General features: G+C 40.8%; 1 protein-coding gene across 3 annotated transcripts in view; it reads right to left on the bottom strand.

Moving 5' to 3' along the window:
* Positions 1–24,451, bottom strand: part of LOC103364586 (sodium bicarbonate cotransporter 3-like) — a 57,018-nt gene that overhangs the window by 20,900 nt on the left and 11,667 nt on the right. Inside the window, exons 1-10 of one of the 3 annotated variants that reach the window (XM_008291740.1) lie at positions 19,698–20,188; positions 14,484–14,565; positions 12,973–13,113; positions 12,753–12,891; positions 12,139–12,299; positions 10,137–10,325; positions 7,293–7,676; positions 6,130–6,132; positions 3,511–3,629; positions 288–445 (exon numbers count right to left, since the gene is read on the bottom strand). In XM_008291740.1, the coding sequence (XP_008289962.1) occupies positions 288–445; positions 3,511–3,629; positions 6,130–6,132; positions 7,293–7,676; positions 10,137–10,325; positions 12,139–12,299; positions 12,753–12,891; positions 12,973–13,113; positions 14,484–14,565; positions 19,698–19,754 (1,433 nt within the window). In that variant the 5' untranslated portion in view covers positions 19,755–20,188. Of the gene's footprint in view, positions 1–287; positions 446–3,510; positions 3,630–6,129; positions 6,133–7,292; positions 7,677–10,136; positions 10,326–12,138; positions 12,300–12,752; positions 12,892–12,972; positions 13,114–14,483; positions 14,566–19,697; positions 20,189–24,451 lie in introns of those variants that run through there. The other 2 variants (XM_008291738.1, XM_008291739.1) reach the window with 2 other exon arrangements.

The following is a 24,451-nucleotide window of genomic DNA, read 5'->3' as shown; positions in this document are numbered from 1 at the left end:
AGTATTTTTATGGGCTGTGAGGAGCCGATATTCAATGATTAGACCAAAAAATATTCGGGATCGACCGATTCTCAGCCTGGTTTAATACTGAGGCTGATATCTGTTTTATTTTTTTTCCAATCATCTGTATTGTTATTTGTATTGACTTTGGCTCTGGTGCAGCCTCCTCTCTCTCTCTATCGTCAGCTGATGCTGCGTCCAGTTTCATCCCGGTCAAAGTCAGTGACCGTGAGCCAGGAGCAATGAGCAGCTGAGCATCAGCAGCGACAGGTGAGCGTGTGGTTCACCTGGTGGGCACCGGGACCTCGGTGAGGCCGGTCAGCAGCACTGCGGGGGCGAGACGAACGAAGGCGATGATCGGCCGCTCCAGGAAGTCCACCTCACCCACCAGCACGTTGGAGGCCTCGGCTCCCGGAGGAATCTTCTTCATGAAGCTCATATCCACCTGAAACGGCATCAAACACACGGTAACCATAAAACACCATCGCCTGTCTGTTCTGTCCGTCACTCTGATACCATTTAACTGTATTAATACTTAAAACGGTTGTTTAGAGACGAGGAGACTCGCGACAGAGCCTGAAAAATCTGACCGGGCGGGGAAATAAGAAATCTGGCATTTTTTTCTGGCTTATATGTAGACCAGTGTTTCCAAACCTTTTTCCTTTGACTCACAGGACTATCAGACTCAAGAAGCCATTCATCACTTCTCATATTGTCCTGGTTTCATTTAAATTCAGCTTAAATTTATTTAACATGTGATTATATAGAAGTGTTCTGTTGATATATTGTTCTGGTCAGAGCTACAGTGAGGACAACCCTGTGTGACATCAAATGATTCTAAACTGCATCACCTCAAAATAACTGCATTATTTCTAAGCTGAATATAAGGTATTCGCTCCTATGAACAACAAAATCAAAGACTGTATTGAAAATTCAGGCCCCAAAGTAGAAACTTAAAGCAACCACAGTGAATCCAGCTGTGATTACTGAAACTAAACGGAGTCCACCTCAGTCGAACTGCATGAACCCGGTTCTAGAATAAGCTGTGTTTTAAACCTACGGGCTGCATGTCTGCATCATAAAAACTGCCAGAGAAACAAACAAAAAAAAATAATCTGACTGAGACTTCACAAAGACGGAAAAAGATCCATTAAGACGGCCGAGCAACTAAAAATCAGTGGAACACAGCTGTAGCAGTAATCAGGAGGTCGAGGAGGAGCCACAGGAGCACTAATCAGAGCTGCAGTGGTCGTCCTCCTAAAACGACTCCACAGACAGTAAAACTACTTTCACAGTCTAGCTGGGATAAAGACAAAACTGCTTCAGCCTTGACAGAGGGCTGATCAATGGAAATCAGAGTTTCTGTTAAGCTCAGAAGGTGTGAAGTGCACCTCATAACATCAGGTTAGAAGACAAGACAAAAACCTCAGAACAAAACTTCCAAATAACAGTTTACTACAGAACATGAAAAGAAGCCTGATGAATGTCGGGAGCACATCCTTCGGTCACATGAGACACAGATAGATTTACTGGGTTCAGATGGAGTCCAGCTTGTGTGGTGTGAACCTGACCAGGACTACCACAGTGAAGTCCTGACAGCGAAGCATGGAGGTGGCAGTGTGACGATATGGGGCTGCATGAGTGCAAAAGGTGTTAAGGAGAGGATGTTTATAGATGCATTACATAAGTCTGAAGATAAAACAAAATACTGACATGTCAGAATTGTCCAACTATGACCGTGACGGTATGTGTCCTGACTAGAGCAGAGAACAGCCGAAACAAACAGATCATGTAAATGTAAATATCGCTCCTCATATTTGGTTTTCAAGACGACTATAACCGAAAAGACACGAGGTAGTCTCGCTTTTTTTTTTTGTATTTAGTTTTTTCCTTTTCTTTTCTTTTGGAGGAAGGACTTTAGGTGTGATCCATTGAGAGTTCTATCTTTTTTTTTTATTTTTAAATGATGATGGTTTTTTTAATTAAATGGGAGAATACAGTTTTAAATGCCAGTTCACATGCAGGTCTTTGCTTTAACGTTCTTTTAACTTCAGCTGGTACAAAACGGATACGCTTTGATTGATAATCTTCAAATAAAAACATAACAACCAACAAGTTTTCATCACAGAACAGTTTTACACCAAACACTAAAACAACACAGCTGACGGTCAGTGAGCTTCACCGGACGCCACAAACAGCCAATCACAGAGCAGCACCACGACGAGTCACAGCACAGGCCACTGATTGGTCGACAGCCGGTGACCAACAGGTGAACAGACTTACTGCGGGCTTCCTGCCGGCTGCTGGCAGCAAACAAACACAGTTGCAGTCCTGCTGAGAAACAAACCAGTCATCCTCCAACATAAAACCACAGCAGCTGATTGGCTGCTTCAGAGTCATGATGGCGTCACACGACTGAAAGCTGCATTTTTATTGAACCGACATCCAGCCTCCGCTGGAGAAAGTGTCTGCTTTGCTTGAGTTTGGAGCTGCACAGAGCTCAAACTGCAACCACAAATCAGCTGACCTCAAAGACAACCAGCCAATAGCATTGCAGCGCTGACAGGAGGAAAAATGGAGGAGAAGTTAAGTTAATGTCTCTTCACTCTCAGTTACACGACTCTAGTCTGCAAACCCATCGGGAAAATGTCAAAGAGAACAGGCACACCATGCTGGAAAATACAGCATTTCATATGTACCTGAATTTCAGGAGGTAAGTCCCACTGTGGTTTTAAAAAAAGTAAGAATTTTTACATTTTAGATGGATTGTTTTTAAAATAAACTGCCAGTGGACCCACTTTGAGGAGGTGGTTTCGTACATTAAGTATGAGACAATATCTGAGGAACTAGAAAAGCTAAAAGTCTGAAATTTTCAGTTATTTCCCATCACGTCATTAATTAATCTGTAATATTGATAAAGTAGATCAAATAATCTCCAATCATGGGTGACTTGAAATATGAAAAGAAAATCATTAAAAAAAAGCTGTCATGAGAAAACCATCTCTGAGCTCACATTAACCAAAAACATCATGATGGAGATGTCAGCTGGGGATCTGAACCATATGTTGGTGCATGTCACAACAATACAAAACAAAACATATCTTTTTATTAGGAAAAATATATTTTTTTTTAAATTATTAGTATTATTATTGAACTTTCATGCCTGATTGCGCAGGTATGACGAGTTGTACCACAAAAACAGAAATGTTGGTCGACAGTCTGATCCAAGCATAGTTCTCATGTTACTAATATATCAACTATATATTACTAATATATAATCAAATTTTAATGTGAGGTAAAAAAAAACCTGCGGAAAGTGGGTTAAGGAGCATTTAAAAAGAAAAAAAAATCAGGAAGTATTTAATATTTTAATCTATAATCTTACTAATTTCTTTATAAATATCAATATGTTTACAATGAAGGCAAATCAGAGATGCTGGCACAGAAACAATTTTTAAAATGTGATGATTTGAGACCTGACATGTTCAGGACCGTGTTGCCGTCGGTTACCTTGCTGAAGTCCACCGTGCTGTTTTCCCGGCTGCCTCCGTTGCCGACGGTGACGCGACTCTCGCTGTTTTTGCTGTTGTCGAGGTTCCCGGGAGCCGACTGAGGAGACGCCAGCAGACCTGCAGGGACAGACGGACAGTCAGACGCGTGTCCTGGCATCTTTGAAGGGTTAATCCATCACATGTGGACCATCGGAGTTCTTCAGCCTGTTAAACAGCTGCAGCACAGTTTCACACTCAGCCAAACTCTCATGACACATTTTATTGTTTTATAATTAGTTCTTACATAGAATTCTGTTGATTCAGTGACAATTTCATGCAACAGCTGGAAACAGCTGTTCCTTCTTCAATTCTTTCTATATTTCCACCTTTCACTTTTTCCTTCCTTCACTACCTCCCTTAACTCCATCTTTCTTTTTCTTACCTCCCTTAACTTTCTTTCCACCCTTACCCCCTCCTTTTCTTCTTAAACCTCCTCCTTTCCTTCCCTCCTCACATTCTCTTTTCCCTCTTCCTCTCCTTCCCTTTCTCCTTGCAACCTCCTTTCCATCCTTACCACCTCTTTCCTTCCTTACCTCCCCCTTTCCTCTCCTTCCTCATCTCCTACTTTGCTTCCCTTCTTTGCCTCCTCTTCTTCCTCCTTGCCTCCTCCTTCCCTTCCTACTTTACCTCCTCCTGTCCTTCCTTAACACCTACTTTTCTTTCTTATTTCCTCTTTTTCTTTACTTTCCCTCCTCATTTTCTCTTTTCCTTCCTTACTGTCTAGTTTCCTTTCCTTCCTTATCTCCTCCTTTTCTTTGTCACATCCTTCCTCACCTCCTTCCTCTATATTCTTCCTCACCTCATCCTTTTCCTCTCCTTCCTCACCTCTTAATTTCCTGTCCTTCCACCGCATTAATCTGTGTTATGATGACAGAAATTAAACCTTGTTGGGCTGAAACATCAGATATCATGGATTTTTCTCATGTGACCTTCTCTGACATCACATTGTTCACTTTAACTGGATCCAGAAAGTGGAACCAGAGATCAGATATTTAGCTGTTTGTGTTATTTGTTTTGCTTCCAGCCAGCAGACAAAAAAGTTCTTCTTCCATCAAACCTTCCTGCTGCAGCTCAAAGAAACGTTTTCCACCTGACAGCCCATTAAAAGATTCAGCAGATTTAAACCGAAAGGACAAAAACACACGAGCCGAGCCGTCCACCAACACGTCTCACTGTTACCAACACACACACACACACACACAAGGTTAATCGGTGACATCACGGCCTCCCATCAGCCTCGGCTCCTGTTACAGTCCAGCAGTGTGGATGTCCAGACCTGCTGCTGAAGGTCAGGAACTCCGTCTGACTTTAACCTCCTCCAGACTCCACTTAGTCTGATGCAGGACTTTACATCCACCTGCCATCACGTGCATTTTTAATTTGTGCATTTGAAAAAAAAGTGAGCTTGAAATCAGAACAGATACAGAAGAAAATGCAGTTTCTAAACATGGGCTGGATGTTTTGAGTGAAGGTTTGACCTAATTTACCAAAGAAAACTGTTCATAAATAAATATACACAATCAAATCACAGATGTAATTTTAGTTTTTTGTTTTTTAACATTTAGTAAAATTGTGAGCAAAACGAGGTTTTATCAGCTTCACATCATGCTTTATTTATTTAAACTTTTTTCTGTGAAAAATAAAAGTACAATCTTTGATTATTACAGTAAAAATTGTAGGATTAAATTTTCAATGTAAAATGTTCCTGATGCAAAGGAAAATTTAGAAGATATCGAGTCAAGAAAAAATTAGATATAAATTCACGGTAACTTTCTGTGTCAAAATCGTGACTATTTCAGCTAAAGTCGTGACACTTTGTCATTGTGGAACTATTGAAGTTCATAAGATGCAAAGTCTGGTTTTGACCAGATAAAAATTATGAAACATGATCAGATTTTTTTTTAACCTTTTCAGTAAAAGTGGCATAAACTAAGTCAGACTGATTTTTGAGATATTAAGTCCAATTTTGACCAAACAAATTCGTAACGTTTATAAGTTATTGAGCCTAATTTTCTGAATTTTTAAAGAAAAATCTAATCTTGGAACACTTTCCTCAAAATAATGAGATCTGTAGGTTGTTTGAAATATTTCAGTAAACGTTACACTTATCACAGATGAACACTAAGACCGGTGTTTGTAGTTTAAACAAAGTATTGCATTGAACAGACATTTGGATTCAGCTGTGTTTGTAACTTCAGGGTCTGGTTTTTTTCCTCTCAGCTTAGTGATCATCTGCTGACTCTGCTGGTCATCACGCCTCATGTTCATCTGAACCTTTTAAAGATGTCAGCTTCAGCACACGAGCTGTAACTCAGTGATGAGGAGCAAAAACTCACTCAGACCGTTAGTGGCCTTTGCAGATTATTAACACACTGACAACAAAGAGCAGGAACAGCGTAAAGTCTGAATCACAGCTTGTGAGTTTCCCGATTAAAGAACTTCATCAGCAGCTCACTGACAAACACCAGTCATGTTTCTTCCACTTTAACCCTCTTGTGGTGTTTCTTTGCTTCCGGTACATTTTTCCTCACTGTGGGATCATTTGTCACTAATATAAATGTGCAACTTGTGTTTAAACCTGCTTTTCAGTGTAAAAACCCAACTTGGTGCAGGCTGAATCTAGATTTCACAATTTAGAAACAGGGAAGGTGGAACCAGATGTTTAACACCAAAATAATAAATTTTAGCTACAGCTGTAATATTCTGAGTTCTATCACTGTGATGCATTTGAGGATTAGAAATATATCTGCCCCTTTTTATTTAGTCATTTAATAATGTGAACTTTTAAATTCTCAACTAAACATCCAGCCTGATGATGAACTTTTCACTTCAGTGTGTTTTTTAAGACATACGTCAACTATTTTATTTTAATGGCCCTTTTCTAGTTAGACTAACCCTCCACAATGCAGCTCATTTTTCCTCACTGTGGGCTCACTTTCACTACAATACAAAGTCCTGCACCTTTGTGGAAACAATGAACAGGAGGAGAGAGAACTCTGTGTTGTATGGCACAGATAAAATGACAGACATCACTAAAAAAAAGTCTGTTTTTGTAACCTTTCTGTCATTTTGCGTCTTGTTTTGGTTGTTGTAGTCGTCTTTTTGTGGTCGTTTTGTCTCCACGTACAATCGATATTTAACTATTTCCATTTTTATAGCATCTACAAACTTTCAAATTCTACTGCGCACATCAGCTGTAGGAAGAAGCTTCACCATGCTGAACCTATCTGCCAACAACTTGCTCCTCTATTTACTGTTTTTTTGAGCAATGTTGCACTAATTTTATGGATTCAGTATTATTTTCCTCTCGGTCTCCCTTGTTGTCTCCTCTCTGCTCTGTGGAAACACTGCCTGCAGTTCAACCGAAAGCTCTCTGAATTTTTCACTGCTACAGCTGAGTCAGTCACGGAGAATCAGCTGGAACGAGAGGGGAAGAAGTTTTGGGTTTTTACAGAACCTGGTTGGACAAAAATGGTTTATTTTTGTAGAATAAAGTGATTTCAATAAAATATCACGATTTCAAGCTCACGTGGTTCATTCAAGACTGGTGGAAAGCTGAAAAAATCTAAAGAGTCCCGTTGTTCTTTCTGATAAATGGTGTCGATTTTTTTTAGCAGGCTTTGGGGTTCAGAGGGTTAAATCTGACTTCTCTCTCCTGTTAGATCACAAACATGCTTCACACTGAGCAGGTTTTTAGCACAAGCAGCAGGAAGTCATCGTGCCGGTTTTTGCCTGATTGACTGTGAGGAACCAGCAGATCCTGACAGGAGAGATTGTCCATTTTGTCCGCCATCTTGAACACCTCGTCCTCCTCTTCGGGGGGGTAAACCACCACCTCGGGGATCTCTGCTGGAGCAGAGTATTGGCGAGGCATCCCGGAGAAGGCTTGGCCCAATGGGGAAGCGTCGAGGAAGGAGCGAGGGAGGGAGGGGGTGAGTGTGGAAGGGCAGGGCTCGGACAGGTGGCGGCCCATGGTGGGCGTGGTCTGGGGCGAGGAGGTGGGGCTCGGCAGGAGGCGCCCGAACAATTGGGAGATGCGAGGAGAGGGGGGAGGCGTGGAGCCGTCGTATGAGCCGATAGAGGAGGTACGGGGGAGGGAGAGGCGGGAGGCGGACAGACCCTCCCCTGAGGAGGAGAGGAAGACGGTGAGGAGGATGAACGATGCTGCGAGCAAACACCAGGACCATCAATCGATCAAACCGATCGATGGGTTGCACACAGAGGGGACGAAACGCTTCAGGCTCTCAAAGCAAAGCGAGGATGAATGTTTGGGATTAGTTTGATTTTAAAGCGTCCTCGGTCAAATTCAAGTCCAAAACCTAATTAGCTGAAACGTGCAACAGGCAGGAGGCTTGGACACAACCTCGTGCTCATTTGTTCATTACTTTCTACGGCGCAGAGCAGAACTGACAGCAGCATCAGAGCCGTGAAACAACACAAAAGATTTTGTGTGGTGAACAACAAACTGTGTCAGTATGTTAACAAGCGACATGAGGGCGTCACCTGGACGGTTTCCAGTTAACAGGTGAGTCCTGGAATGAGACTGTCTGCGGCGTTGTGGTGTTAAAGCAGTCAGCTCTGCTTAGCTACTGCAGTAATCAAGATTACAACAAAGTAAATGACTGCAAAAGACAAAATGAAAACAAAGAGTCACAAAACAAGCACAAAGAGACTCATAATGAGCACAAAGAGACAGAAAACAGACACAAATAGACACAAAATGACCACAGAGAGACAGAATGACCAAAAAGACACACCAAGTTAACACAAAGAGACAAGATGACTGCAGAGATAGAAAAAACAGAGGCAGAAGAACAACAACAAAGAGACAACAAAAGACACAACATGAGACACAAAATTATCACAAAGAGACACAATGATGACAGGAAACAAAAAAATGACCAAAATGAGCTCATAGAGACACAAAATGACCGCAAGGACACATAAAGTGACCACAAGGAGACACAAAATGAACACAAAAAGTAATAAAAGACAAAAAAATTAGCACAAAAAGACAAAGAAGTATAGAATGTAAGCTGTGGGTGACGGCCTCATGAAGTGTGTTTTGCTTTTCACTGTAGAAAACAATAAAAGAAAAGAAACCCTTCATGAGCAGACGTGTCATACTGATCGACTGTCACATCCTCCATCATGCAGCATGCGTGCAGGTTTCAACACGACACGACTGCAGCTCACCTCAGCAGAACTGAAACATTCCTCACAAACAGGATCTATGAGTGCGGATATTAAGGCGCCGACTCGTCACGCGCTGTTAGCTGGTCATTAGCTCGCTGACTCAACACCGGAGGACACGATGCATCCGGATGAGCAAGAGACAAACTCTCTGTTAGTGAACACAACTGCACACAACCGACCCACAACTGATCACCAACCGAGAGGACAAAGTCACACAAAGTCACGATGCCGTGCACCAATCAGAGACCAGCCGTCTTGTCACTCCGTTACCTCGACCAATCGGGACGGACAGAGTCCGAACTCGACAACAAAAACTTCTTTGGGTCTTTGGAAAGAAAACAGCACGTCAGCATTAGAACACAACGATTTAAGTCACAGTTTGTCAAAAGGAGCTGCTAAAGTCCGGAGATACGCAGAATCTGTTAGAGTTCTAAGGTTTTTGACGCAGTTAGCTGTTTAAAGACTAAATCTGAAACCGTCAGAGCTGCGCTGGACAAGTCAGTTTGAGAGCAGCGGGATTTAGCGATGTAGAGGTTGTAGATGAACTTGTCTGACTTCATTTTCTCTACTTGAATGTTGCTGCAGGTAGCGGCAGAACAAGTAATAAAAGTACTGTTGAAGAAAAAGTCCTGAATTCAACTTTAAAGGGAAAAATGAAAGAGAGGAAATTTAAAAAAAATAATCAAAAGCAGTGTTGTTAAAATCTTTCAAGGATTTTCTAGGAATAGAATGTGCAAATAAAACAGTTTTCTATGCAAAGAAAAAATCTGCACAATATGTAAATTTATACATATTGAAGAGTCTGTACAAGATCAACAGCACTTTTCTTTTTTGTTTTCCAATATGGTTCCTACATTTTTCCCCCTTTGCTGCCGTAACACTACGAACTTCTCTGCTGTGGGATTAAGAAAAGATTTCTTCCAGAGATCTTAAAATTATCCATCCAATAAGTCAAAGTCAGAAGAAGTACAACAGTTTGTTGCTGCAGAGACTGAATGAAGCCTGATTGGACGGACAACAGACCTGCAACGATTAACCGATTAGCTGCGCACTATCAAATTAATCTCCAACTATCAGTGAGTGCAGCTTCTTGAATGTAAATATTTTGTGGTTTCTTTCGCACTCTGACAAAATTTTTTTCACTATTTTCTGACACTTTAGAGACCAGGCTGATTAATCCAGAATATAATCCACAGATTAACAGTAAAAATCGCTGTTCGTTGCAGCATTAGAACCGTATAATTCCAAGATCTCAATCTGTCACACTGACTGATTGATGAACTGCTTCCAGCTCCTTCATGTCACCTGTGGGGCTTATTAGAAAAATCCTCCTCAGATCGTTCTGTGTATAAAGTGATTTTCAGAATGACAAGAGCGCCGCGGTCTCACCGTTTCGTTCCAGTAAATGCGGGTCGGACTGTTTCTTGCCTATGTCGGCGAAGGATCGGACCAGCGGGATGCGGTTGCTCAGCTTCTTCTCGTTCTGGTGGTGGTGACGCCTCAACATGGCCTCCCTCACCTTCTGTCGAACGTCCTCCTCCAGCTGATCCGACGCCACCATGCTGTCGATCACCATGTCTGCGAGGGACGAGGACAAAATAAGCGTCTCACAGACAGATTCACATGCATCAGGTTATTACAGCAGCATACTGTCACTGTGGTTCATCTGAAGGCTTAAATGACAGCAGAAACAGCGTTTTTCCTGCATAGAGGAATTTGTGGCACGCTCAAAGATGTTTTAGGCAGCAGCAAAATGATAAGAGTTGAGAAGAAAAATAGAAATTAAATTCAGTGGGCTTCATGTGTTCTGCACAAGAGACTATTTTGCTGTTAAAATATTCAGAAAAATCCAAAACAGATTTTGATCAAATCAGATGAAAGAGTTGATTTGCTTTACTGTACTTTAGTTTTTACATATTTCTTGAATCACAACAGCACTAACATTTAACTGTTCACATCTCCTTTACAAATGCTGGATTTCTTTAGTATTCATTGCCAAGTCTCTATCTTCGGGTGCTTTTCTTGGGCATAGATCATATTCTCATACCGCAGTGTTTCCATGTTTGTGTTATATGTTTCTATGTGTATGTAGAAACGTTCTCCTTCTTATTTACTGACAGCTATAACTCTCAGCTGTTGGACAGTTTCTGTTTTATTTTTGCAGTCAAGATGTCGGGAGACACGATGACCCCGTTTTCACTCTTCATGAATAAAACATCCTTCAGGAAGCTGAACTGGGTTAACCAAACTTTTTAAGATCTGACCGACTCTCATGTCCGTTGAACCTGATGAACAAACACTATCTGTTGCAGCGGGTCGATCAAAAAACCGCTGCACAAAGTGTGTCGCTGTCACGAGCGTTCAACGTGTGCGGGCAGCAACTGTCACAAGTCCAGAGACCATGTGACTCGACCGTCAACATCAGGAGCGAGTTACAGATGTTTCTGTGACCACCAGCAGCTGCACATTTGTGATTTCACCACGAAGCTGCAGTGTTGGGCTTCCACATCAAGGCTGGTGGGCCGAGGGGACATTCAAGACATTTCTGAATTATTTAAGAACATTTTTTCAGACATTTTAACTGTTTTTTAGTAATCTATTGAGGGGATTTTTTAAAAGTTTTTTATTAATATTTTTAGGGGATTTTCATATTTTTTTAAATAAATTTTAGGATTTTTTAAAAATTGTTATTCTATTAATGTTTTCAGGACATTTTTAGACTTTTTTAAAAAAAATAATTTTAGAATTTTTTTAAAGTGTTTTTAGGGGATTTTTTTAAAGCATTTTATTGATCTATTCAGGGTATTATTCAAACATTTAAATCGTGTTTTTTAGTAAGTTTTTTGGGTATTTTATTGATATTTTTAGGGGATTTTTTTTCTGGTATTTATTACTATTTTTCAAAGGATTTTGACCACCGACAGAACATGAAGCCTATGCTTGGAAGCAGAAATGCATTTTTTTTTTCTTCTTAATTCATTGCTGAGCTGTTCAGCTGTCCAGCAAGATCAGATTGACTTTATTAATTTTATTATACTTGAAGTGTGTATTATCAGAAAAAACGGCATCAGACTGAGACTCGTATCAGCAGATACTAAATAATAAAGGACACGGATCGGATCAAAAAACTTGATAGGGGCATCCCTGGTGATGCTAAAACTTCGGACAGCAGGGAAAATGAGATGCATAATGACCTCATTGTCTTTCTACACTCTGCTGCTTCGATTACACGTCTGTTCTTAAAGCTCTGGTTTTTCTTCTTCTTCTTCAGATAAGACAGACAAGCTTTAGTTGCTTTTTTTTTTTTTTTAAATGGTGACCACAAAGTTTTCAAACTGGAGGAGTCAGTTCCTGCACAGCACTCAGCTCAGTTAAACGATGGCACACAGACCTGCGATCTCCTCGATGGTGTTGGCCCTCATGTCGAGCAGCACGGTGCCATTCAGGATGCAGGAACGCAGCTCGAACAGGCTGTGCAGCGACAACGTGGCCACGTAGGGTTTACTCCAACGCTCGCCGCCATCCTCCACGTCCTCCTCGAACTTCAACCACCTGAACACAACACACACATTTAACACCAGGAAACACGGACTGAAGCGTCTTTATGAAAACATTTCCCTAAGTAGAGCACTGAGACTTTAAAGATCTCCTCAGCCTGTTGGTTATTATAAAACCTGAGGCTGTGGGAATCTAATCTCACACATTTAGTTTGTTTATTCATCATCACACGGTTTTCCAGTTCGACTTCTGATCTGAAACAAGCTGTTGGACGATTAAGACTTTAAACCAACATCCTCTGGATTTATGAGGAATCTGCTGCAGATAGATTAGATCACTGATCAAACATCTTCAACTAAAATTACAAATCCTGAGTGAAGGATTCCTGATCCAAGCAGAGTGACATAGAGTGTTATTAGGAAAAACCCAGCAGGAGGTGTGTTGCTGTAAAATGGAACATTTAGCAGAAACGGAGGAGTTTAAACGAAAGCTGCAGTGAGTCGTCACCTGGCCGTCTCCTTCCACTCCTGGAAGTCTCCATCCCTGAAGGCGAGCTCGTCCAGCTCGGTGAACAGGTCGTGGGGGATGTGCTCCTCATCGTCGTCCTCCGTCCCGAGGATGAACTGGACTCTCTGAGACGGCGTGTCTGCAGGGAAAAACTCTTCATGACGTCACTGCCGTGTGATAACCAGATTTATCCAGTACGAGTGCGTCTTTAAATACTCACCGTATGTGGGCGACTCTCGTCCATCGTCCCGGTCCGAGCGGTCCCGTCGCTTCCGGTGGTGTCGGTGTCCTCTGTGACGGTGCCGCCTCCGGCTCTGGCGGCCCAGAGGGACGTGAACGCCAACGTAAACCGCCCTGTGACCTGACGGAGGGGGGAAAAAAAAAAAAAAGTCAGGTCCAAAATCTGGATAAATTTGGATCAGGTTTGTCACGTCGTTTTCAACCGGTCCTGTTCAGGTAAACATGCAACTGCTTTGTATGTCGTCACCTCAACTCTGCATCAGGATTTAGGGAACTATTATTTGTTTATCTGTGGGCAGGACTGTGCAAAACCACCGGTCTGAACTTCATGAGTCTTGTGGAGTCGTGTGGAGGTGGAGCACAGCCAGTTAGCAGCTGGTGCAGATCATTTTTTAATTTATTTATTTTTTAAATTGCAAGAGAACTTCTTGTAGTGACTTTAAAAAGTAACAGTGGCAGAAAACATGATGATGTTGACATTGTTCAGCTTATCTGTAGGTAGTGATGTGCACAGATTGACTACAGTCTGTTACACGATAAAATCTGGACAAACGAACTGATTCACCAGGAGTCATCCTGGATTAAACAAGTTAAACATAACTAATTAAGGCTGTGTGTATTTCAGCTTTTTAACACAAGTATTTACATTTTTAAAATCTATTTTTCTAGTTTCTCAGGTAAAACAATACAAAAATCAAATTACTTTATCTACATTACCTTTTAAAAACAAAACTGTCAAGTTAACAATTAAATTTTTATAGTTTAAGTTCGACAATATGATTTTGAAATATGCAATCAAAGTTACTCCTAATAAATGATTCAAGCTTAAAAAAAATCTATTGTATCATTATGATCTATTATTATATTATATTATATTATAGCTTCTCAAGTTACCAATTCTGTAATGCAAGTTACATTTTTTAATAAAATAAAATAAAAATTTAATAAGTTAAACAACTCAATTTTCTTTTAAATTTTAGGTTAAACAATATAAATTCAAATTATGTCCTTGAGGTAAAAGATTTTAATACAATTATCAAGTTAAACAATTCAAATGTTTGCAGAATATTAAGTTAAACAATAAAAATATAAATCACACAACTCAAATTAGATTTTTTAAATAAAAATTTTCAAGCTAAACAACTCGATTTTAACAGTTTCTTAGTTTATGCAGGTTCAAATTAGAGGTTTCAAGTTCAATTTTTTCTTTTTCTTTTACAATTACTGACGTTGAGCAACACTAATTCTATATATAATATAATAGTGCGCATCTTCTTGACTAGTCAGAGTCGAACTGTCTGAAACTGACTAAAATTAACCACAGCTGTTGGTTTGTGTCCATAAATCTGGCTTGCAGTATTTAAAACTGAACACTCAGTGTAACAGGAGAAAAAGTGTATAAATGTACGATGTGTAAATACGGGTTGAGTCACTTTCTGTTTGACTGTAAACACAGACAGCTCCGCTCAGTGTGCTGGTGTCTGAACTCACTCTCCAGCTCTTCTTTCTCAAAGTTGGTGTAGAGGGTGGAGCTGGTCTTGCCTTGGTCCAACACAGCCTCCTCATCATTCCCCTGCAACACAAACATTACATTCATCAATAAAACAGCGTTGTGGCTTTAAGTGAGCACCACAGCACAGGTTTCTCTTTCTGGGACACAACAGGACAGAATGACTCACAATCAGGTTTGTCATTATTTCACATCAAATCACTACAAAACGTCTCAAATGCACAGGAAAGAAAACGGCAGGTTCAAGGTCACATGAGGTTTGAGCCACAGAATCCCTCGGCCAACATGCCAAAGTGCCCATGAGAACAATAACATGAGATAAGATAGAACTTTATTAATCCAGAGGAAGGTTCATGTGTCGGATGTTGATTAGGAAAAATGACAATAACATGATCGTAAATGCAGTACCTGATAAAAAGGTAATAAGATTGAAGGACGATACATTATGAAAAATAAAAGTCAGCTGGGATAGACTCCAGCCCCCCACGACCCTAGTGAGGATTAAGCGGTGTATAGATGATGGATGGATGGAAAAAAAAAAGAAGATTAAAATAAAGCTACAACAGAAGAATAAGACATAACACTGGCAATGATGCTAAAATATTAAGCAATATTGCACATAACCTTCAACAATTAATGAATGTCTTGTTTTATCTGATAAACAGTCCAAAATTCAAGGATAGTCACTTTACTGATTAGAGTTTCACTATTTATTAGCCTCGCCGATTATCAACGTTGGCTCTGATGCAGCTTCGTCTCTTTTTCAGTCACTCTGTGGTCTCAGCAAAGTCCCGCCCACAGCTCTATCCGATTGGTTACATGTCACAGTAACAGCCAATCACTGAGAGCTGCTGTTTACAGACAGAGACAGATGAGCACATTAGCAGAGCTATGTTTGAAGGTGAGGTAGCAGAAGTTAATGAAGTTTCAATAAACACCACAATCTTCCACAGCTGCTCAGTTTCACCTGAAAACACCTGAAAAATTCACCTACTGGTGAAACTGATTCTGCTGACGCTGCTAGGCTAATGCTAACACTGAGAGGTTTGCCTCTTAGCCTGCAGCTAACGTTAGCTGGAGCACCACGACATCTTCTTAAAGTCAGATTAATTTTACCGCTCTGCTCTGAACACAAACACACATGAATCAGTGAAACAGCGTTGTGTTGTGGCTTTAACTGAGTTTGACTTTCTTACAACTCAAGTTCAAGTCTGTAGAAGTCACAACAGGGCATAATGTCTCACAAAGATGGATTAAAATACGCATCTGCTCTCTCATTATTTCACATCAAATCACTATAAAACATCTCACATGTACAGAGAGTAATGGCAGGTTCAAGGTTTGATCCACAGAATCCTTATGCCAACAAGTCAAAGTGCCCATGAGAAGAATTCGATAAGATAACTTTTCTAATCCAGAGGAAAGTCCATGTGTCAGATGTTGATCAGACAAACTGACAATAACATGATAATAACTGCTGTACCCGATAGAAAGGCAGTAAGATTTACGTATGATACACTACGAAAAATAAAAATAAGAAAACTAAAATAAAGCTAGAAGAGAAAAATAAGACGTAATTCTGGCAATGATACTGGAATTGTCAGTAATATTGCACATTACATGAGCAGAAACCAGAACACATGTGTCACGATGCTGGTGTGCGTAGTGACAGAACAAAAGTGCAGCTTCATGCTGGCTGGTTGTAAATACTGAGGCTACAACCTGCTGTGTGTTTGTACAGCAACACATACAGACGGCGTGGCTTAAAGAAACAGCCCCACTGTACAGACACACATCTAATCCTCCACAGCTTGCCGTCACTGGCGACTACATTAAACCACTAAAACCAATCATCCAGTATCATCCAGTTACATGTATGTTGCCATAAAACACAACAACACAGATGTTCCTTCAGTCTGTCAGCTGCTCGTTATTCAGACTCATCCTCTGAATCCACTTTACGAGTTCAACCTCTTCATGTTGGTATTTCAGCTCAGGAATTCAGTGTGACACAACGTATTGTGGACACGACTTCAAACTTCTCTCTGCATCTTCACCAAACAAAATGATAAAAATCTCGGAAAATACTTGAAATCCATCCATCCATCCATTTTCTATACACTGCTTAATCCTCACTAGGGTCACATGGGGGGCTGGAGTTTATCCCAGCTGACTCAGGGTGAAGGCAGGTTCACCTGGACAGGTAACCAGTCTATCACAGGGCAATACTAGAAATATCGATGTCAAATTTGACAGATACCATTTTAAATATCCATATTTTATGCTAAAATGTGTAAGGACACTGAGAGCCACTGTAGACTGGAGTCCCTGCATGCAGGCGTCCACAGTGCTGAACATACGAGGAGCGGCGACTCCTGTCTACAAGTCGGCCTTCGTCCTGGCAGGACGCTTTCTGTTGATGCCGTGAAAGTTCTGATGATTGAAGATTCTTAGTCCAAATAAGCTGTGAGCTGCTCAGTGACAGATTCATCCGGTTCACCAGGGTTAAATATAGATTTCACACACTGCTGGACACACAGAGCTCAGAGGATTCCTGCCTTCCTGTCATCACAGCATCTGTTATCAGAGCGAACGCCACGCTGACCAGCACAAAGTAAAGAGATCAGGCCTCTGCTGCTTCTCTTTCACAGAGCTCAGCGATTGCAGCCTGAGATTCAGCTCTGAAATGTTCAGCGCTGCAAATAACTGCTGGTTCATTAGTCAAAGACAAAATTCTAATTATTTGGCGGTAGAAGTTTCTAACATGTGCTGTTCTTGTCATGTAAGACTCTACACTCTGTGTCCTGCAGACACTTTTCACTGCTTCTGACGTTCTTTAGACCAAACAACTAATTTCTTAATTAACCCCCTGAACCCCACCGCTGGGTTCAAAAGGCATGTTGTCTTAAAAACACACTTTCATGATTTATCAGAGCCACACACTGTAAAAACAGAGGGAATCTTTCTGTGGGTCATCTGCAAGTGCTGCTCTGTCAGTAAAAATAAACAAAGCGAAGCGGACATTTGACCAAAGTGAACTTATTCTGGACACGAACGGCAAAACCGTGACTGATTAAGCTGTGATCAACAATCACACGACAAGAATTACACATGTCTTGGCTGAACTCCAGGCTACTTCCACAGAGAAAACCAATAAAATGGAAATAGTGAAATATCTGTTGTATGTGGAGCAACACCTGTGGACATGTTGATTCCAGGTTTTTAATTTACATTGTTGGAAAATAAACTATTTTTAAAACCCCTTTTTTTTTTTTACACATTGAATTTTGAACAACATCTCAGGAACTATTAAAGATAAAAGCCGGACATTTTCACTGTTATTTCTCATCGTTTCATGGTTCAGAATCTGTAATATTGGACAAGTAGATCAAAAAATCTCTGATTATGGGTGAGTCTGAACACATTTACAAAAAATGGAGAATGTAGAAGTCAACCGCTGATGTTTTCTGAGCTATAATACAAGACAAAACTCATAGAACACGAAATATGAAATAGCAAAAAATGAAAACGGAAATTTCATTGAACTTTCATAATTGAGCAGGTATGAAAAGTTTTACCAAGAAAACCCCCCAAAAGTATTGCTAGACAGTCTGATCCAATCGGAAAAGATTTCTGGAGTTTCAAAATGGAAAAAAAAACAAAAGAAGTCATTTTTGAAAACACCTATATAAAGTCGCTTTCGGTCACTTTAACTGAAAATTTCAGGCTTTCATCTTCAACAGAGATATTGTCATTCTAACATAGCTTCAGATTTCTATGCGTGATATCGATCTAAAATTTGGTGGAGGTGGTCGAACAAAGATTGTTCTAAAACAGTGATCGTTGGAGATGGAGTAAAACCCAACCAAAGCAGTGAAGGAAGAGAAAAACGTGATGAAGTAACCGCACATAAACAAACACGACCGAGCGAACGAGCCGGCGGCTGCTACTGTTGAGCTTCTGCCCGTGACTGTGTGCGATACAACAGAGCAGACTGTGCTCGGAGGAGGGAAAAGTCCAAACAGATATTCTGGAAGAAACATTAAGTTTAAGGCTTCTAAAAATAAGATTCACCCAGAAGGAATTTGAAGATGGTCCAGATATCACGATCAGGTTTCAGATTCGCTGCGTGCAGAACGAAGCGTCCTGAGCCAATGGGGTTTACTTTTTATTTTTTTTAAATCTCTGATGACAGCTTTGAGATTTGTTTCAAGACAAATTATGTTATGGTGAGAATTTATGACTAAATTTATGGATTGTCAGGTTACAGACTTTCTGACGGTCCTTGAACGTATCATTATAAAAAAACTCTGAGCTCCACGGAGCAACTACAAAAGCATTAGTGGTGACCAAGAGATGTGACAAAAATGTATTTTCGCCTGAACTGCAGGATGTGTTTTCACAGAGCAGAAAGGAGACAAGTATGGAAACTCATTAAAAGTGTTGTTAAATATTTACAGTGTGTGGAGCCTCCAATTTTTCCAGTATTAGTAAAACCTGTGGACACTTGGAAAAATGTTGGACGTGTTGATTCTGGGATATTTACCTTTTTGGAAACTAAACGATCAAAGAAATATTTCTTCCTTTCTAAATTTCTGTCACTCTAACTATGTCAATCTGTACAGAAGACATTTCCGATTTCTATCTCCTTCTAGCCATGATTGCATTGTTTTCATAGAGATGAAGGAGTTTATATTGAAGCAACAAATTCAATTTTATTTTTATTTGAGCCCACAGTGAGAAAAAAATGACAGGAGCAAAAGCTGCTCAGAATCTGACAGTTAATACAGATCAATAAGTAGTGAGAATACCTGCTATTTGTGCATTATTTTAAGCTCTAATCTTTGTGCTCATCACTTGCATTAGACAGTATGCAGAGGCAGGATGCTGGTGTTGGTTTTTGCACATGTGGGTTCAGCTGCAATCTGTCATCATGCTGAGCTCTTTTCCTGTTTAACTGAACCATTTCCTCAAATGTTTTACAGCCGCGATGAAGTCGACCACGTCCATCATTTTCTGTTTTAAAAAACATCACTTTCAGTCCTCACTTACTGCTGCGACACAATCCAACTGTGTTTGTGTGAAGCGAAGCAACACGTGACCCTGACCACAAACTTTACAGACTCTGATAACATGCGTCACAAAGCGTGCTTTTGACAGCACACACACACACACACACACACACACATACGTACCAGCGACATGGCTCTGGCCACCCTCTGACTGGCAATATCTCCCCAAAAGTCTGCCATAGCTGCTTTGTCCAAAACAAAGTTCAGTGTGTCAAATCAAGTCTCCAGTGGAAAATGGCCACAGCGTTAAGAGCTGTAAAAAAAAACCCCCAAAAAACAAAAAACACTGATCCAGCAGCTCGGACTCAAACCGTCATCTGCAGCTCGTCCCGAACCAAAAAGTGAATCCAGCTGCCAGCAGCGCCTCGGTATGATTGGTGTATTTATAGCAGAGCTTCAGTGTTGCTTCACTGAGCGCGTGTCAGAGCGAGCAGCGAGCCTCAAGTCTGCAAACACAGCAAGTTTAAAAAAAAAAAAAAAACAACAGCGTCATCCAGATTTTAAGTTGAACACAAGCTCAGAGTGAAACTGCATCAACAGCTTCATTTAACTTCTGACATGACTGGAAATCCACAGTTTGCACTCTGACAGCAGCTCAGAGTTACTGTACAGGGACACGAGCCTTCAGGTGTCACACGTCAAAACAAGTCTCAAGTCAAGATAAACTAGTCCTAAATCAAAACCAGGTCAGTCTCGAATTGAGAGCAACAAGCCTCAAATATAAAAACCCACAACAAAAGACAGCAAAACCAAAGTCAAGTCAATGTAACACCAAATCTCAATTCTAAAAAAAATACATATATATGTATATATAAAAAGAAGAAGCCCTAACTCAGCTCCAGTTTAAGGACAAGAAGTCCCAAGTCAGTCATACTATAAGACCAGCAAGTTCAGAGTCAAGGCCAATAAGTCTCAAATATAGAAAAAAACTAGTCCCAAATACATATTTAAAAAAAAGACTGTAAAATAAAAGGCATAAAAGTCCCAAGTGTAAAAACACCAACAAGTCTCAAATATAAAAACACAAGTTCCAAGTCAGTCCCAATTCAAGATCAACAAGTTCCTATTTAAAACAAACAAGTCCCAAATATTTAAAAAAAAACAAAACAACTTAATCTACAAGTCTCTGGTTTGTCCAAATTTAAGGCCAACAACTCTAAAATAAAAAAACAACAAAAATTCTCAAATATAAAAAGTCCTAAATCAGTCCCAATTTAAGACAAACAAGACTTGAGACTGACAAACCAAAAAGTCCCAAAAACCAAATCGAGCAACCGATCAAAGTCAAGAACTAGTCTAAAGTGACAGCAAGAGCTACTCAAAAACCAGTGCAAAACAAGACCACAACAAAGTCTAAAACTGGTCCAATACCAGTCAAAATCAAAGTCCAAAACTGGTCTATATCCAGTGTAAAATCGGCTCAGAAACTACACTCGACCTGTATCTGTGACCTGTGGCTGGAGGTCATTAACCTCCATGGAAGTCTCTGTCATTGTGCCTGTTGCTGGCTAAACCCCACGATGCTCTCTGCTTGTCAACATGAAGCGCCTGCAGTCTGAGGAACCGTCTCCTCAGTAGGAAACAGTAAGAGGCACAACACTTGAAATGTGCATCACCCACTGGATTGGGACTATGTGTCAGCAGATACATAACAAATGACTCAGACCGGATCGGATCGAATCGGAAGCAAAAAAGACTTGACCAGGATGTCCCTGCATGCAACAGATTAAAGACCTTTGGAGACTCACTTCATAGCAGAGGAAGAATTATTACAGACACAAACAAATCGTTCAGGGTCCACTGGTGTCTAAAGCTTCCTCTTCAAACTCATCTCCTCTGAAGTAAATTGAGCTCACGGGGTGCCATCTTTTGTGTTCTGACCTCTGACCTTCTTTTACAGTTTAATCTCGGTGATGTACGAGGCCGATTCTCTGAACCTGTGAGTCTGTGGGAGAATCCAGTTGGATAAATCTGATAAATTAGCAGTGTTTGTAGGAATGAATGAAGTCGTCTCATGTTTCTCTGCATGTGTAGCTTCATGTTTCACCATCTGACTGCAGGCACTCGGGCTTTTGCATCTGTAAACAATAAGCGGTTTCCATTGTACGACAATAATACACTGGATATGCTTTTCCCTCCCTGTGTGTGCCTCACACTTAATGCTTGTTCTTTTCCACTCTGCTCAGGAATTCTAATGAGAAACAACAACAAGCTGCTACATGAGCACAGAGCACACATCCATATAAACACGGGGCAGACGGGGTTTTACACTTCCTTCGCTGTTGTATCACACACACATTAAAACACACTCCTCGGGCTTCTAAAACTACAATGAATCACCGACTTCAATCTAAACTCGGCTCACAACAGAAGGAGAAACACGTTAAATGTCATCTGGCAAATGTTCATGCACTGGGTGGACGTCAACTTCCCTCCTGCAGCTTCTCACTTTGATGCAAAGCAGCTCTGATTAAAATTTTCATGGCACCAACATATGAGATGACAACGTGAGAACAGTGTGAAAGGTGTGGTGACACACAGGCAGGTCGGCAGAACGTGCAGCTGCTTTTTGGTGAGTTTGTGGCTACAGATTTACTGTTCTGGTTCATTCTCATTGTGCTGGATTCAGCCGCCGCGGGCAGAAAAAAAATGTTGTAAAAAGGCTCTTTATGTGACCCGAACAGGAAAGCAGAAAAACCCGACTGCACACCAAGAACCACTGCAGTGTTAAATAATAAAATCATGACGCCTTTTACGGGACAAATGCTGGAAAGATGGGCAACAAATAGAACAATTACATTTTTCATGTGTTTCACTTCTTTCTGGGAGTTTGCAGCTTCTTAAAGCTTATTGAACAAGGTTTGATAGGTGCATTATCTTTAAAAGATTCCCAAAAATGGCTTTTTATCAGAGGCAGAAACTGAAAAAATACAGCGGCTCACTGAATTTTGAACTCTCTGAAAGCAAATTTTAAACACATCAGGTGTGATGCCCGGAAAATGATTCACATCTGAGCTTAGCTGGTAAATGTTCTGCACTTATGTAGCAGCACTCAAAGCGCTTTACAGTGTTTCTCATTCACTCATTCACACAAACATTCACACACCAGTGGCCGTGCAAGGTGCTGCCTGCTATTGGGAACAACTTCGGGTTTGGTTTCTTGCCCCCTGTGGAGGGGCTGGGGATCGAACCGCCAACCTTACCATCAGAGGACAACCTGCTCCACCACCTGAGCCACAGCCGCTTAGAATTATATTTCATCAAAATCACTTTTTTCTATATGTCTTGTTTGAAAAATTCTCCAAAAAGAAAGCATTTAAACCAGATTCTGTGAAAAGCAAAACCTTCTTTGCTCCTTGTTCCATCTGATTCTCCAAGACTGACTCAGCCGTGACCAACAGTGACAAATTCTGAGAGTGTTCAGGTGAACTGCAGGCAGTGTGTCCACAGAGCAAGTAGTTAAAAGATACGGTCAGTAGAGTACAAATGGAAGTAGTTAAATATCGTTATTATAGCGACCATAAAGAGGCACAACTGCCCTTAAGACACATTAAGTGCAGGAAAACTGTGCGAGCGTTAAAAGATTGCTTTGTTTAAGCAGGGTCACATGGTGAGCATTCCACCCTTCACTAATGTCTTTATGTTCATCTTGTGCAGCTACAGTCATGTTGCTGTGCAGACCGACGCGCTGCAGGAGCAAAACGCTTTGTGCAACCTGCAGCAGAGCTCAGAGCAACACAAGTGAATTCAGTTAAAGAATAACACTGATAAAGCAAACCACGAGGAATAAATCTGCTCCACTTTGATGCGAATAAACTACAATTTGGGAAAAAACGGAACGTGTGCAGGTGACGGCAAAACAGCAAAGGAGGCTTCAACAAACTTAAGTAACCCACAAAACTGAAACTTAACAGTGTCGACTTAAAGAGGAAGCATTGTGTGTTTTCACTGCTCACACTGCACAACCATAAGGACACACAAAAATGGATTTTAACCTCCGTCTGACAGATGGCCTGTTCTGATATCTGCAGAGAACATCAGATGTCTCCAGTGATGTAGTTAACAGAGTATCATGCCTGCTCTTATTATGATGTATCACTGGTAACACTTCCCAAATACAACATTTTAAATGTTCACCAGCACTGTGCAAAACAGAAAACTACTTCCACTTCAACAACATCTTTTGTTTTTAAACACAACCTTTATCTTTATTTACTTCCTGTCAGCCTGCTAGTGTTCATTCTGACCCGGTTGGACACAAACATAAACAGAAAGATGAATAAGGAAATCACAGGTAACAACATTCTGATCGTTTCTGGAATCGATCCTGAAGCCCAACGTCTTTAAGTTTGAGTCAAAATCAAAGTCTTGGAGCGATTTCTGAGCGCTGTTCACCTCGACTTCAGGCACAGGACACATAAATATTACCATGCTGATGATTTATTATTAGTTTTGCCCGTAAATGGCAGAAAACTACAAGAAGTTTAAATTATATCAAAAGAAGTCGTCTAGAGATGCAGTTCACTGATACACAAACCAGACAATAGATTATTAATAAAACCAGATTTGAGAAGATGAAATTAGAAAAAAATGTGTTGATCAGCTCATCAGCTGCATTGAAGCGGTTGCAGCTGTAATGATGACACATCAGGTGGTTCCTACTGAAGACTACAGCTTTAAAGAAGTGGGCAGAAGGGAAATGTGACACATGCAGACAGAACAGAGTCTCCCAGGACTCCCCTGAGAACAGACTTCTCTCTGCCTGGTGCTCCATATTAGGAGAACCAGCTGAGAGGAAGAACCACATCTGGACCGGAGCTGAGTTCACTGAACGTACCAGGAACTGTGGGAAAACTCACACCGGCCAACACACACAC

This window comes from Stegastes partitus, unplaced genomic scaffold (assembly GCF_000690725.1).
Source record: "Stegastes partitus isolate 25-593 unplaced genomic scaffold, Stegastes_partitus-1.0.2 Scaffold760, whole genome shotgun sequence".
Taxonomy (NCBI): domain Eukaryota; kingdom Metazoa; phylum Chordata; class Actinopteri; family Pomacentridae; genus Stegastes; species Stegastes partitus.
This window is presented reverse-complemented; position numbering and strand designations above follow the sequence as displayed.